General features: G+C 41.4%; 1 protein-coding gene across 1 annotated transcript in view; it reads right to left on the reverse strand.

Moving 5' to 3' along the window:
- Window positions 1-17234, reverse strand: part of Adamts5 (ADAM metallopeptidase with thrombospondin type 1 motif 5) — a 37712-nt gene extending 20478 nt beyond the window's left edge. The window contains exons 1-2 of the mRNA XM_021209507.2: window positions 16055-17234; window positions 4956-5088 (exon numbers count right to left, since the gene is read on the reverse strand). Of these exons, the coding sequence (XP_021065166.1) occupies window positions 4956-5088; window positions 16055-17158 (1237 nt within the window). The 5' untranslated portion in view covers window positions 17159-17234. The remainder of the gene's footprint in view (window positions 1-4955; window positions 5089-16054) is intronic.
- Between the last annotated feature and the right edge of the window lie 318 nt (window positions 17235-17552).

Here is a 17552-nt window from a genome sequence, read left to right on the forward strand (position 1 = left end):
GGGAATTTTCGGGATAGCATTTGAAATATAAATAAAGAAAATATCAAATAAACAAAAAGAAATGTGACCCTTGGAAGAATTTAGTTATGGATCTTAGACAAATCCTGAAACGTTTTTTGTTTGTTAGATTCCTCCTTTTTGGGTTCCTCATGATAGTATTGACTTCATGGTGCACCCAAGTGCACATTTGTGTGTTGTATGTGCACACATATAAGCAAGTGCATGTGTGCACGTGTGCAGGTAGGCATGTGTCTGTGAAGAATTGGGGGAGACCCTCAGCTGTTGTTCCTTAAGCACAATCTGCAGTCTGCCTTTTCTCTTTTCCTATTTGGACTGTCCCTGGTCTGGAATATTCTAAGTGCACTAAGTTAGCTGGCTGCTAAGTGTCAGAGATAACTGCTTTCCCAGTCCTGGGATTGAAAGTGTGCACAACTGTGTCTGGTTTGGGATTTGTATTTTGTTCTAATGTGGATTATGAGGACATAAACCAGGTCTTGTTGTTTGCAAGCAAGCATTTTACCAAGCCAGTCTCTCTAGCTGTGAGCATTTGTAATAAAATTTAATATCACTGAATACCTAGACTTGAGAGGAGAGAGAACAATTTTCTAATTTAAAGAGGGAAACAAACCACATATTACAGCTTCAATCTTCTTTTTAATGTCATGTCCAACTAGTTGGTATCAACCTGTGTGGCAAAAAATCTACCCTAGAGAAACATGGATTGGGATTAAATTTAGTTTTAAAGTCATAATAAACACTGCATCTCGCAGTGCTATGGGACATGTAACCCATACCTCTGACTGCCTTTCATCCCTGGTCCAAGAAAGACATGGTGGTTCAAGCTTGACACGTAATACACCTAGTTTGCGTTGATTAAAATGACAGGTCTGAAGATAAATAACAAGTTGAATCCCAGCTCCCTTCTCATTTTATATCTTACTTGCCTTGCCAGTATGAACATCCGAATCCACGGACTTGCCTTTGGTCTACCAAGTTTTCTTTTTTGGCGGGGAGGGGGTCATCTGCAGTTTTTCCAAACATAGGCTTGTTTAATCTAATCATCTATGGGGCAGAGTCCCATACTGATCTGCACAACCAGACAGGCCTCAAACCACAGCAAAGCACAGGCAGCCCCCTGCTGTGTCTCAACCACTTCCTAAGTCTGGCTGAGGAATTGGTCCTGCTCTTTAAAGTTGCCTGGCTTTAACATAGGAAACACATTGCAGTCTTTCTTGGTGGAGAAATTCACTTAGCACATTTTATAATTAACCACTATAACACAGACCTTTCGAGTGCTGGGAAATTATGGATTTCATTAATCTGAATGAAATCCTATTGTTCCCCTTGGTATATTAGAAGCTGGCTCAACATCAATAAAATGGTTGCTTTTAATGAGCATGTGGGCAGCAGGTGAAATATTTATTATTACAAGTCTATAATAAAAGTTTGACAAGTTCAAAAAATATAAACTTAGAATGTAAACTTACATCAACTTGAAAACTTTCTGCTGTTCTCCTCTGGGGTTGTAAACACATTCCTGCCCCCACCCAAAGCACCTGGATGGACTGAAGCAACATTTTGAAATGTTCTAGCAATTGAGTCAGTGTTCGCTGTGCATAGTCTAGAAAGCAGAAGGCAAGTTATAACTGCCTATGGTTCCAGTTCATATTGATGTGCACTGCTCTTGCAGGAGCTTATATTGGCATCAGGTGACTACGGACCATCACACTTCCCTGTTCATTTGATTTTGAGTTAGAATGGATTGTCAGGATGGCAGAAGACCTCCAGTTAGTCCTTGGGGCACATAAGAGGAACTGGTCAAAACTGGTAATCTAATCCATGCTATTCTAAAACCTACAATATAACATCATAAGGCTTCTATCATTTCTCGTTCTCTCTCTCTCTCTCTCTCTCTCTCTCTCTCCCTCCCTCACTATACTCCCCTTCCCTCCTTCCTACTACCCCTCCCTTCTGCTCCCTTTCTTTTTTCTTTTTCTCCCTTCCTCTCTTCCTCTCTTTATCTAGTCCTCTTTTCCTCTCTCTCTCCCTCCCTCCCTCCCTCCCTCTCCCTGCTGTCTCTTTCAGACAGAGTATCACCATGTAGCTCGGGCTAGTTTAAAAGTCGAGATCCTTCTGTATCAGCCTACCCAGTCCTGGCAGTTTCAGTGTGCCATCATCTCCATTTTTGCTTTAGTTTATCACGTGTTAATTTTCACTATAAGAGTTTTTAAAACTGGAGAATAGGGGCATGGGGGAGGATGCTTTGTTTTCTTTGTGCATTGTATAGGCCTTATTCTGCACTTGAAACTGCTGCATATAACAAAAGGAAGCTTTGGACACTCCACGAAACCTTGTTTCAGTTAATAGAAGCCATCCCTAATCAAATATACTCATTTACATCTTATAGAAAAAAAAGCAAAGTCAGCGATCTAGGGCCAAATCCTGGATAGTTCCTCCCAGCTTGTGTTTTGAGTGCAGTAACAACTTGGTGACAGTGTCTGTTTGGAATGAATGAAACCGCATGTTTTGGAATGAGACTCTAGCAGATTCTAAATACTCGAAAGCCAAAGCTTCAGAATGTTCTTTTATATAACTATAGAGATTGTTCTTTTTATATAACTTTTATATAACTATAGAGATTGTACTTACTAACCTAAAAAGCGTAGCAAACACATAATAAAAGGGAAAGAAAGAAATCCAAGAATAAAATAGAAATAAAACCTAGTTTGTGGTTGGCTTAGGTTGAACTGACAGTTCACGTAACAGGTAAAAATAAGGATTTTGAATAGATCAATGAGTTAAGGTCAAGATGCTTGAGAGACAAGACTCTGATCACCCAGAGAAAAATCTGAGGTATGATGATCTTTACTAAAAATTTAGGACTCACGTTTATATCATATATTCATAATATTTAAGCAAAATTGAAATAAAATAAGAACGCATTCAAAATGAAGTTAATAAAAGTGTTTTTTTATGAAAATGGAATCAACTCCATATTCTTTTATCTTTGGCCTTTCAGATCTCTTTAGGCCATTTTCAATACAGAGAAGAAAATTAAGCACACAATATGAGACTGGACAATAAATCATAGAAGGTAATAATGAAGTAAAGAGATATAACTCAGAAATCTAAGGAGACACCAGGAGACACAGGTTTGACTCTGCATATAAGAGTTTACTATTCTGCCACATTGTACTTCTGGGTAATTATGTCCAACTGCCTTGTCCTGCATATCAGTGTCTGATTCTGTATCTCTCACGGCCTCATCAGCCTGTGCAATACAGGGTCTTTGTTGAAAACTGAGGAGGACTGGGAAAGTCACCTTGCTAGCCTCAAACACTCCGGTCCAGGTGCTGTGACATGAGCTATGAAGAGGCTGTGCACAGAGCTCAGCTTTTCTCTTGTAGGGAAACCTGCCAATGCTGCCACTGTATGTAAAGATCACCTTGCGAGAAGTGGTCAGGAGGAAGCAGTGGCCAGAATGTGCGATTCGCAGCAGCTTGTTCTTATGTTGTCCCACTATATAGGGACAACACAAATGGTCAAGGTGTCTAGATGACTTGGGTAAACTTCTACAGGGATTTGACAGGGACTCAGCACCTTGTCTTAAGTGAAAGATGCTCCAAAATGTTTCAGACTGAATTAACATCAACAATGCTGTTGAATAGTTATTTACACAATGGTTTTATGTTTGATTCAAAGACAAATGTCAGTACAACAATGTCCTGATTAATACTTGAAATAAAATAGTTGAAATGCAGCTAGCTAATTCTGTTCATTGCTATCATATTTGGATTTACAAAATTGTCCCTTTAACCAGAAGTTATTCTGCTCCTTAAAGAAATAGAAATCGGCACCTTGTGAAAATATACAGGTTACTAGAAATGTGAGGTAGACTTTTTGATTTCCACTTAATAGTTAAAGTTGTAGCTTTAACAAGCTAAGTCTTTTAAATAAAAATACAAAAAATCTATATTTATTAATTATTGAATGGTTTTATGCTAAAAATGAAGATGCAAAAAGGTTATGCATTAATTAAGAATGGGAATGAGATATTTAAAATAGGAAAATATATGGGTTGTAAATATAAGTGATAGCCACTACCTACACTCCACGCAATCTGGCTTCTAAAGCAATTCCATGTAAAAGGTCGTGCTATCCCTATAGTTTAAAAAAGAAGATGGGGCCTCACAGAGTTTCCTAATAGAATGATTTTACATGAAGGAAACAACTCCAGTAAGATGTGAACTTGCATGCGTTGTATCCTTAGTACTAAATCAGTTTCCCCCCAACCAGACTTCTAGGTCAGTGGTTAGGAGGCCCCCTTTCCGTATCCCAGAGTTTAACTGCTTACCTCTGCCCCCAGCTCATAGTTGTAGGATTTAGAAGCCTTGGGTTAACTGACTGTGTGGCATTATAAAGAAAACTCTGTGGAGAGCCAGTTTGATTCCATCTGCCTCACTACTGGGAAGGAGGCTGGGCTGTTTACCAGGAGCTACCGATGATTCTCTGTGAGAGGAACCTACGATTATCACTCACGATGGGGCAAAACATGTGAAATTCCTGTGCAAACTGATTATCCCCGGATGAGTCAACACTGTCATGAAGAACTTCCAAAAGGGAGGACGCCTCTGCATCCCATAGGCGACTGTGACAAATTCCGTCTAGAAGCCTTTTAGGGATGCTTAAAAAGAGAGAGGAAAAAAAAAGACAGTAGCAAATTTCCCCTTAACTTTTAAATAACACCCTCGAAAAGGAAATGTCTACTCCGATGCTGACTTTGCCTTCCTTTTCCTGCGTCAGTTAACCCTGAGAGTTCAAATATAAACAAACACAATCCCCAATGGTACATCTGAACCAGGAGAAATCTGGAATTAATCGCCAAGTATTTTGGGTCCTGTTGCAGCTGTTACAAGTGTTTGATTTGGCGAGGGAAGAGAAAAGGCGTTGCATACCAATTTCATGAGCCACAGTGAAGGCTGCATGGAGGCCATCATCTTCAATCACTGCACAGCTGCGCTCCGGAGAACATATGGTCCCAACGTCTGCCATTCCCAGGGTGTCACATGAATGATGCCCACATAAGTCCTGCCCGGGAGAAAGAAAGAAATCATTAAAATCAATTTACAGCCAGAAGGAGCCACCATGGACAGCCACTTGTTCACCCCAAATGGCAAGACTGAGATATGTTTATGGTGTCACCTGCTCAGCGTTGGAAGCCTTCCAAAGCCAAATTCAAAGCAGCAACTCTTCTGAGCTACTTTGTAACCCAGAAGCACAGAAGGATAAAGACATTCAATGACATTTTAAAAGAAGCCATGGCTATAGCCTGTTCATTACACTCTAAGCTCTACAGCCCGAACAAAGCCCAAGTGCCTACACAAATGTCAAAGGTTACATGTGTTCAATACAGAAGTGCCTAATATTCTGAGCTAAATTCAGTCTGAACTTCTTGGAAGAGAGGTCTAATAATTTGTTTTCTGTTATAGTCAAACTACAATCACACTTTGTGATAGAACATACATTACTAAGACATTTGTGTTTATACATATATTTGTGTCTATACATATATTTAGTCATATATACTAGAAACAAACTACACTTGAATCTATATGTAAAATTAGATAGAAAATCAAACTTTTATATGTCTATTATTACTTAAATATCATTTTTGAATTTCCCAATTGAATTTCATAGTTTCATGTGCTGTGTCTTCAGAAATGTATGCAGGGTCACCCAGAGCTTTTTAATCACTTCATACTTATTTATTGGGTTATGAAGGACAACTTGTGGGGGTCAGATTCCACTCCTACCATATGAATCCTGGGAATCAAACTCGGCTGGTCAGGATTGTTGGCAAGCATCTTTACCCACTGGACAAGTTTGTTCACAGCTTCTAGTGAAACGCATCTCAAGATGATGACACATGAGAAATGTCTGTGATACAAGTATGTTTTATGCATAGATATCTGTGCATTCATTTTATTCTTGAGAAGTCCCAGAGCTTTGAAGAGACTCTCGAGAGTAAAAATGATCACTTAAAGAATATAAACCAGCCGGGCATGGTGGCACACGCCTTTAATCCCAGCACTCGGGAGGCAGAGGCAGGCAGATTTCTGAGTTCGAGGCCAGCCTGGTCTACAGAGTGAGTTCCAGGACAGCCAGGGATACACAGAGAAACCCTGTCTTGAAAAAAAAAATATAAACCAGACATTAAAAATATAAATAAAAAGGATAACAGAAGTTATAATTTTTGACATGTTCAACTTGTCCTAATGTCATCTTGAAATGTTAATTTAGTTATCAATAAACATAAAAATTTCTTGTGCTTTCTTATAAATTTCATTAAAAATCAACACGTGTATTGACAACCATAAGAGCAATATGGCATTCCCAAGTAATCAATAAATTAATAACCAATTTTGCAAAGGATTTTAAAATATTAGTTTGAGAAATAAGTACTTCTCTATATATCTGGCATCTGTTCACAACACGTATCTTACTGTGGGGACTTAACTGATATTTGCTTACTTATTGAATGGTAAGATACAGTCATACTCAATGTGATTGTCCTCATACATCTAGATTTTGCTGCCTGCTGGTAGAACTTCAGTAGCTCTCAGACACACAAGTACAAAGTGGTATTCCTGTACATATCAACTATACAGACTCAGCGCCAACAGCTACTCCTCATTCCTCTCTTGATTATAAAAGTCCAGCAAAGGTGAGCAAGACTTAAAAGCCATCCCCAATTCTCTTCTCTTTAGTGCTTTCTGGACCGTCTCACGCTGTTTATATTGTGATTTCCAGCTGTGTTGAGCCTTGGTGAATCAAGACCTCATGCCAACAATAACTTTTTCAAGCTTCCCTAGGTATCCTTCCATGTCCCATGAGTTCCCGAAATACTGCTGCTACAAACAAATTAGCATCTTTAAAAAAATCAAAACTCGAGTAGATGTTTTCCATAATAATTATTATTTGGGATAATGATCAAATATAATACATTTTCAACCCCCTTTCATCAGTTTTAGCAATTTTAGGATGAGATCCCGGGTCATAGTTGAATCCTTATACACAGCAGGTTATCCAAGAGTTGACTTCCACTCCTTGTGTCAGGAATAAGCTTGGAGCGACTGCAGAAGGAAATGGCCTTCCTGTTCCCCACGGCATTGAAACAGGAATCTTATCATCCCTGTTGACTGCTAATCAATTGCTCATTAGAGGCCATCAACCCTCCTTGTTTTCTTTGAATTGAATTAAATGAATTTGGCCTTTTGCTATGGTAAGTGTGCATGTGACTGAATTATGAACAGAAGCACTCATTTTTATTTAACTACACTGATTAAGTCCCCTTGACTATACAACTACACCACTACACTTCCTCAGTCATCATTATAAACCGGCAAACGTTCTGTTTCTCTCACATAATTTCAAACCTTTTTAGTGTAGTTTTGGTTTCACCCTCAAGATGTACCATGAACATGTTAACATGGTAAGCCAATGTTCTTCTTAAGGTATAAAAAATAGATATCAAATTATTAATATATAGCATATTGCATTTCTATATTTCCTGTTGTCTCTCCAAAACAGTAAGTTAGCTTTCAAGTTCATAGGGCTTTTAAAACTCAGAGAAGGGGTATGAATAGTGAAGGGATGACCACATATTACTGTATATATATATATATATATATATATATATATATATATATATATATAATATATATATTATAGTACATAATCTAGCATCAGAGGTAATGGACATTAAAGTAAGGCAGCTAAACATCTTTGAAAAAGGTAAGTGAATTAATGTGATAACAATTGGTTTTCTACTTGTTCTGTGTCCATCAAAAGGCAAATTAAATATTTATATTTGTATACACACACACACACACACACACACACACACACACGCACGCACACACTTTTTTCTGCTAGAGGTTACCTGTGTAGGATCAATCCCTTGTTATCACTGGGTATTGAGTGATACAGTGGAAATCTAAGAAAAAAAATGTGACTGAAAAGTGTGAGGAGAGTTAGCTGTGGTCCCTTGGTATTGTGTTGGCCAGGCTATAGAACAGTGACAGTGGATTTAATTCCAAGATAGATCTGAGGTAGAATTCAGAAACAAAAAGTTTCCACAAGGAGGCCACTAGCCCTGTTACTGTCACAGAGGCTATGCATATGAGAAAGTTGTGACTTATCATGCCATTCAGAAGTAGACCTTGGGCGTATGTGTGGGGATGGAGAAGCCATCAGCCACATCATGCCCACAGCCAGCACAGTGTGCTTCCTAGGACACTGGTGTTTGGAGAGTAGTTTGGAACGTGCCAATGATGAGCACCAGATGGGAAAAGGAACCACCCACCAAGTGGACAGTGATATCCAAGGAAAGACAGTCACAGAACTTGGAGAATTCCCAGTCTTCATTGAGAGACCATTCTCCCCTGCAGCAACAATATGCAGATATGAGGAACTGGAGAAAACATAAACTCTGATAAGGACAGATACAAGGGCACCAGTAGCAGCCCCTCAGATTGAAGAACACTTTGGATAGTATTAGCTCCTGACAAGGACAATTGTAGTGTGCAAGGCAAGGGTGAAACACCACAGCATTTGGAATGCCCCCTCTTCTTTCCACACAATTCCACTGCAAAGAGACGGATGATGGAGGGATTAATGCTAGGCTACAGTTTAAGCACAAGTACCACACACATGTGTGTATACTTACAGCTATACATACAGACTTGTCTTGTGGACTTTTTAAACTTCCTGATTAGCATATACCAAGTGCACATATTGACAAGTTCTGTGTGACAACCTCACACATGCACAGAGAAGGCAAATATCAAACAAGTTGCCCTTGCTGCCATCACGCCAAAACATGGGTCTGGTTCTTGATGCATCGTTTTTTTTCTTGCTCGCTACTTATACAACAATCTCTAAAAAAAATGTCTTGTCTTTTATTTAAATAGAGACTATTTTAATTTGGAATGCTAAGTCAATCATGACAGTGACCTGTATTACACAGTCTCTATGCAGGCAGATGCACAGAATCACACAACAAGGTGATTCTGAACATAACAGAGTTCAGTGGGATGAGGGGCTAAAGAACCCATATGTATTCATTTCTATAAATATAATTGTGTGCCTGTAACCAACTAATCCTTATGCAAATTGTTGCCACTGCAGTGAAAGGATCTAATATTGGTTCTTAAGAAACATGATAACTTAGAGCAAGTGAGCAAGGCATAAGTTTGGAGAGGAAGCAAACTGACATACTGTGATGAGCAGCTTGTTGTGAACCCAGAGAGAGGTGTATGGATCCTGCTTCAAGGAACCACTAAAGGTTTTTACAGGACTAGAAACACCCTATCTGGTACGATATTCTTAGAGAAAGGACATCCTAATGAGATAGGACTAAGAAACTTGAGCTCTGACTCAGGAAGAACATGACATGGCATTTTCTGTGGCTAGAACTTTAAGAGTTTGGAGTAGACAAATAGGATGTCTGGAAGGACAATCTGGACCCAGAATTTTAAAAGCAGAAGTGACTCATAGATTTTAGGTAAAAAAGAGGGAACAAAAGACAGAAAAAATTATGGACTGAGGGGAACAGATACTTGGACCATTCCTTCTTCAGGATGGGAAGTATGCTACTCAATCTTGTGAATGTAAGGGAGATTGCTTCTGAGATTTCAATTCTAGTAGTAAGACACATTTTGCAAACAATTAACAAACATTGAGACAAAGGCTCTTCTTCATTCATGTAATGACACTGTTCAACTTCATCTGTACTGGTATTGACATGGAGCTTTCTGATATATAGATATCTTCATATTAACTCTCAAGCAAATGTCAGAAATGAACTCTCAGGAGAGGTAAATGCTGGACCCTCAAGCTTCAGAATAGGGAAGCTAAATTTTAATGCTAGATAAACTTTGTCTTCCCTGTACTCCACAGCATGAGGCTGTTGAATCATGATCTTATTCTTGATGACAATATTATCTTTTGCATTCCCTATCTGTATTGAATTAAAAGAACTTTTCTTATAGCAAATAAAAAGCAGCCATGGTGGTCTTCATGTGTGGTATGGTAATGAAGCTAAACAATTAGATGCATAGAAAAAGAGACAAAATGCACTATGGAAGATGTTCTAGAAAACAAGCGAATGGAACTGAGAGAGATAAGAAATTTTCTGAAATAGTTAGCTTTGCCCCGCAACTCACAGTCACATACATGTGTGCACTCCCTACACACATACATACCATATGAGCAACATTGAACTATTTAGGCTATGATAACTACCCTCTTTCTCTTGCTTTGCATTATTTCTTTTTACCTGAACTACCACATAAGATTTCCAAATGATATTTTTAGCATCTGAAATTTCCATATCTACATGTTGTGATCAGTTAGTTTCTTAAAGCATGGGTCATGTAAGATATGTTTATTCCTCTATATTGGTCACAGCTTGGAATTAATATGCACAATGTATCCTACCTTCTTCATGTCCCAGTGAGCCTTCTTGCCCCATCCTGGCAAATATTTCCTGCATAAAACATTCACATATTGTTCTCCAAAGAATAAGCTGAAATATTCCATCTACTAGAAAAGATTAACTTTACCTATATTTGTCGATTTTTCTCAAACATTTCTTGACCCATGCCTTTCATTTCCTAATGCCACTGTGTCTACAGGTGACATCTAGCCATTTAGGACACACAAGGTTAATTTTTGAACAGCCTTCTCATTTGTAAACTTCCCTAATGTTCCTTCCATTGGTTTTCATTGCCATTAGTTCCCACCATAAAATGTTGTGCATGATGCTATGTCCTGAACTGTATTCTCTTTACACTGCTCAAGCTAATTCCCAGTAGGCCAGTGTGACTGTATTTGGAGAAAGGATCTATAAGAAAGAACACAGCTTTAAAAGAGGGGAATTCAGCTCAGATAAGAAGAGGCACATCAGGACATCTTTCCCCCTTCTCCTTTCTTTCCAATTCTGCCCATTTCCTCTTTGACCCCTGCCTCATGCCCCTCTCTTGGACAGACATACAGAGTGAGGAAAGAACACATAAACACAAAGCGAGAAAATAGACTCCTACCAATCAGTTAGAGGTATCTCCTTAGAAGGTACTCCAGGTGGATCTTTGATCTTAAACTTTCCAGTCTCCAGAACTGAGTGAGAATTTCTTTTTGTTTTGGATATGCCCTTCGGATGCTAATGCATTGGTGTAGTATTATCAAACCAACACAAACACCAGATCATCTTTTTTAAGTAATTTAGTTGTCACTTCTTTCTATACTTAATCAAAAATCATTCAGCCTTCCTGCTCTGTCTTCTTACAGCACCTCCCTCTACCACATAGGCTGCCCACACTCCTCTGGTCATAGTACATGGCCCTTGGGCTTGTCTGCTACATGTCTTCCATATGGGTCTGGCTAGCATTTCCGTCTCCAAAACTGGAGTCTACAACCTCAGTTCTGCCTGGGACAACAAAATGTCCTCAGATTTTCTGGATTTTTTCTTTAGATATATGTTTCTACCCACAAAACAAGACAAGATGGTGATTGCTGGTTCCTCAGCTAATTAAAGATGAAACGATTCACACTATGGATACTACTTAAGAAATGTTCAAAAATAGTTACCTGAATCCAAATGAGATCAAGCCATTCTTTAGGAAACAGTGCAATTGTACATTTGCAATGAGACCTGATAAAGTCACCTAGGAGGAATCTGTGGGTTTCTTCTGTACCCTGTCACAGACTTTATTTATCCTTGCTGAGAGCTTTGATCAGTTTTCCTGATGTAAGAGTGATTGCTTCCTCCTGCTGGTGGTAAGCCTGCTGATGGAAACCATGTGTTACCACCCTTATTGTCTTCTGTCTTATTGGCTTCATCTACCCTCTTCACAGCAGGTGCGTGCGTGCAAGGCACCTACTCAGACAATTATCCATTGTCTTATATATTGTTATTTTCTGGTTCAAGGTTTTGCAGAATATTTCTCATACATTTCCCACACATGGCCATCTAGAGTTGTCTCGTCTGCGGCCACTTTACCCCTTTCTCCACTAGCCTCTTTTAAGGTTGACCTGTAGCTGTGATTCTTCAACAATGGTTACTGTAGGATTGATGTAAATATGAATTCAGACATGTGACCAAATTAGTTGGTTCAATCAGCAAAGCAAGGACAAAGAGTGCAGTCCTCTTTCTCTTCTAAGGTTTTTGTCTTCTAGTGTCCATTTCATGCTGAACCTAAAAGGGAACTAAAGACTAGAGGAGAAGTGTCTGTTTCTGGAACTAAAGACTAGAGAAGTGTCTGTGTCGTGGATCATGCATTCGAAGACAGACATGGAAGAAGAGAGTCTAGGCAGAGCACAATGGCTTAGTAAAGCACGACTTAGTAATCAATGAAAATTAATGAACCTTTTATTCAATAGTCTTTTAACTGGTTCATAGTCACCCCAATGTCTTAAGTCTACGCAGTAGTAAAGAGTTCATTGTTGTTTGTCAGATGTAGAGGGAGAGATGTGAAAGAATTTCTGATTTTAACATCAATCAGGAAGATTATTTTTTCTAAAGATTTTTTTTTTTTGGAAAATAAGTTTAGGACTGTCTTTTAAAATGTATTTTACAACAAGGGAGAGAGTCAGAATGAGGAGAGAACTCTGGGAAGCAATGTGTAAACCCCTAGGGCCTAGATTTCTAATGTCTAGTGGCAGACATAGTTGAATTTCAGCAGCAATGCCATTCACAATGGAAGTGGCTTTGTGCCAGAAAAATGATAGGTGCAGTTCCTATAACTAGAACACTACTGAGGGCCAGTGAGTAGCCCTGAGAGCTAAGTGTTCTAGCTTGATAGCTGAGACATTAACATTCCTCTGCCGACTCCTAGACACAACGCTCAAGGTGTTACTGGCTGGTAAACAGGAGTGGGAAGCACTTCCTTGCACATTTGCTTCATGCCTGGGAAAACGAGCGATTTAGCAGAAGACAGCTGGACCCAGAATTTGAACAGAACTCAGAGCCCATCAAAACATGGAATTGACGGTTGAGCGTCTGGCTGCTAAGCAACACACATCTTACGCTCAAAACAGAGTTGTAAAAATGGACGGCTGGTGCCAACTCTGGGTATTTCTCATTGAAAAGAAATAACTATGAAAGTTATTTCTTTCATATGGACAGCCTGAAAATACCTGACTTGCATGAAGAGTCCTGGTCTTCCCTCTTCTAGACTTCTTGGTTTCCATTTTTTCAAACATTAGGTAGAGATTAACTGTACATGGAAAATACTTTCAGATGAGCTTTGTCCTGTATTGAAATATTCAAATACTTACCCAAGCTACCTAATAGTCCTCTTTCAAATTAGAATTATGTATTCATATTATACGTGCTCTTCAAAAGTTCAATTTTTTTGTGTGTGAAGTTAGATAAACTTATTAGAGATCAACCACAAACCAAGTGGTATTTGCTTTAAAATAGGCCTCTGCTTGGCAAAGAGGAAAAGGAGGGATAGAGTAAAATATTCCCTGTGTGCAAACCAGCGTGGAAAGTTTCTGGCAGTTCTTAGTGAAGTTAAGTTAGGGCTGGCAAGGTGACTGTATCAGAGGGTAAAGGCACTTGCTACAGAGCCTGAGGGCCTGAGTTTGATTCCTGGGACACACACAGAAGAAGAGAATCAATTCCCAAGGGTTATCCTTTTGGACCTGTGCTTGCAGGCTCTGGCACATGCCCTCTCTCATTAATAGAATGTAATTAAGATTTTACTTTAATTAAAAAGAAGTTAGAGAATGAACTTACTTCTACCTTGCTTTTGTCTAGTTAAAATGTAGTGATGTATTTCCCAGACTAGGAAACGGTGATTGTCAATTACCCAACTACAACCCTCTCCCCCCCCCCAAGCAAAAGCAATAGACATCATTTAGAATCCTGGTTTCCTTTCAGCTGGGAAATAATTGGGAAAAGTATGTGGAAAAGAGCAAACGGTGAGAGGTCTTCCAGTTAATTTTAGAATTATGCACGATTTTGTATTAAACTGAAAGAAAATTATTACCATGATTGGCAGTGTACTGCCTTTTGGTGTGGTCTGTCTACAAAAGTATTTTTTCCTCTTTCTTTAGGGAACCTCCTTCTACAAACTCTCCCAAGCCTCCTTCTTGGCAGGCAGTCATTATATAGCAACACAAGGAAATCCAGACGTGGAAAGTTGCTTATGAAAAAAAAAAAAAAAAAACAAAAAGACTTGGAAGTCAAGTGAGAAGAACTTTACAGGAGAACTTTACAGGGCAGCCTACAAAATGCCTGTTGCATCATTTCAAAAACTAGTGCAAGGCAGAGGAATTAAAGGATGGCTTCCAGACCATCTCTAGATAAGATGAAAGCTTTTTCATTGCACCCAAAGCCGTGATGCCTGCTCCTCCCTGGATACTGCTTTTGATGTCTTTGTGGGTTACAATTATGTCTACCTCATGAACTGCGAATGTTTCTCTCCTCTGGCTTTATCAACACTTTTTTTTTTTTTCATACCATGGGCACCTTAGCAAAAATAGAAAAATTAGGTAGGGAAGATTTAGCGCCCTGAAACCCCTACAGTGTGCCACTGAATTATCTCTCCTTCCTCTCTGGTTACAGTCTGTAACTGTACTCTGTCAAAGAGTTTGTTGTTACTTAAAGTTACACTGGATGGATTTCACACACCTAGAATGATTCTTAAGCATCAGTCCTTCACAGGCATGTGAAAGGTCACAAGTTAGGCAGAGAAATCGAATTTGGCAATAAGCCAAGCTTAAATCAGACTTAGAACACTTCATGATGCAAAGATTAAGATAGACAGGGGAGTGCTCAATCTGGATGGAGGATGTATACCAAGGGAAACTGAGGAAAGGAGTGGGGGACAAGACCATGACACCCAGGCATGGTGTCTTCTAGGTATGCCATGCATAGTCATGGCAGTCATGCAGAAAATGAAACTGTGATCATCTATAGAACACACACAGACACACACACACACTCACACACATACACAGTAGGAGGGGGTTAGTTGGGAAGACAAAATTCAACAAGGATGGGAGGGGGATGGATAAGGAATGGTAATGGGGACAACATTCTGAACACTCAGGCTCACAACTACCAGCAGGACTTTTTGTCTGAAACGTCATGCTAACATGGTGGTCTGGTAACTGTGTAAATAGATGTGTCTGGGCTCATAATGATCCATCTCTTTTCCTTCTTGGTAACCATCACCCTTAACGTGGGGAAGTCCTTGGAAAACGTTCTTCCCCACATCCTGAAGCTCTGCCCAGAACTTCAGAAACACATTCATCCAAACCCCAAACCTTCCAACTGGATTTGACCCTTGTTTGGCAGCTGGGCGGGAGGGTGGTGCTTCAGATGTTCTGGTAGAGGGCGGGGTGGGGGGCGGTTGTCCTCACTGTTGATTGGGCTTCCGCATCCCCCTGACCCTCCCACATTCCTTCCTTCTCAGGAACTCAGATTCCAAGGTGGATATGTCAGAAGCCCATTTGGAAGCCACATTAGAAAAAGCAGTCCTTTGGAAAAGGCTAGTGTTGCAGAAGAGTTCGTTTAAGGACATTTACAAGGGAGGCCATCAATCAGATAAAAGCAACTGCCAACTTTCAAGTCCTTCCCATTAAGTAGGACAAAGTAGCACTTTCGTCTTCACTGGGAAGTAGAAACCATGCAATCTCAGACGGCACTCTTACTTCCCCCCTTTTGCCATGTAACTGTACACCTCCCCCAAGCACGAACACACCTCCTTATCATGCTCATACACCACAGTATCCTGTCTGACTGGCATCCAGCCCTAGTGAATGTTGATCTCCTAAAGTCCCCCCACTTAAAGCAGAGACTACTGTAGAGGCTCATCGGAACACCTGAGTGTAAGTGGAGGCTGAGTGGCTTGCATGCAAGATGCATTTAAGCAAATCTCTAGTGAGTGGCAAGCCCTTTATGGGAGAAGCAGAGCCACTAGAAAGACCCGCTCTTCCACCTGTGTCTGTATCCCAGGGCTGGGCACCCACCTTCTGCACCTACCTCTCTGGTGAACAGGATGGCTGCATCATGGTGCTCCTCGTGGTCTTCACCTAGCTGGTTATGTTGGTGCTGCCATTTGCAAAAGTTCTTGAGGGTCGTGGCCGCATTCTTGCTCACCTCCAGACTCTTGTCCTTGTCCGTCAGCACCACCACCTTCACCACGGCCAGGCGAATGTGGTTCTCGATGCTTGCATGACTGTACAGCCTGTTGGCGATGGAAGCCAGGGTCAGCAGGTAATGTTGCAGGCCCCGCCCATACATCCTGGCCATGGACGAGTCAGCCACCAAGAGGAGCTCCACCTGGCGGGCCCTGGAGATGGAACGGCGCCTCCGCCTCCACCAAGTCTGAGGTCCCGCGTTCCCAGCTGGCGAGAAAGCTGAGTGGTCCAGCAGCTGCGGGGCCAATGCTAAGCGTCTCCTAGATCTATTGTGCACCGAGGGGCTCTCTTGGGGTCCAGACGGGGACGCAGGAGTCTCGCAACTGGCGCGTGGCGGCAGGGCCTCGAAGCTGAAGCCCTCGCGGGTGTAGACATGCAGGATGCGTGAAGACCCATCCCCATAAACTCGTTCGTACTCTGCCCGGGACCCACGCAGGAGCGGCTTTAGAGTGTAGCGCGCATGCTTGACTGCGAAGAAGCCATCGAGACCTCCGCAGAGGTCAAAGACAGCTAGGGATCGAGGGCTGCCGTCCACAGTGCCTCTGTAGAAACAGTGACCACGGTGGCCAGAGGATGCGCTCAGCCCTCCTCCTGCAGTAAGGATGCTACCAGCAGCACCCACTGTGTCATCTCTCTCCAGGTCCAGCAGGAACCTCCGGCCGCCCGCGTAGACAAGGTAGCCCACTTTGCCACCGCCAGAGTAGAGTTGGTCTATATTCTGGACCAGCCCGCCGCTCCTGCGCTGCCCGGCCAAGGGTTGTGGATGGCCTCGCTCTTGTGTTTCTTCCCCCTGCGGCTGGTCAGGCTCGGCGGCCGCTGCTGCAGCCTGAGACTGCCTAGTTTTATCCTGGGCAGGTGCCGCGGCGGGGCTGTCAGCGGCCAGGGACAGGCAGGACGCGCTCAGCAGCAGCAGTAGCAGCAACAAGGACGCCCACTCGAGCCGCATAGTGCGCTGCCCGCCGGGAGGGGCTGCGCGACTGAGTCTAGCTGGATGCTTGCTATTTGCTATGGAAGTTTCAGGGGCGGGGGTGGGGGGCTCGCCCTCCCACCCACCCACCCACAGCCGCACACTCTACACACCGGCGTGCAAGGTTGAGTCAAGTGTCCAGGAAAGGGTAGGGGGAACCCGCAGCAGAGCGCCAGCCTGGCCTGGCAGCGGTGCCACTGTGAGAACTTTTTCTTTGTTGGTTTGGGAAATGTTTGGAATTGAGGTCCAAGAGACGGAGGAAAAAAATTTTTAAATAAAATAAAATAAAAAATTAAATAAAGGGTAGTGTTGGTGGGAGCAAAAGTCAAGAGGTGGAGAGCGACCAAATACAAAAAAAAAAAAAAAAAAAAAA

The sequence above is a fragment of the Mus pahari genome, chromosome 12, assembly GCF_900095145.1.
Source record: "Mus pahari chromosome 12, PAHARI_EIJ_v1.1, whole genome shotgun sequence".
Lineage (NCBI taxonomy): Eukaryota > Metazoa > Chordata > Mammalia > Rodentia > Muridae > Mus > Mus pahari.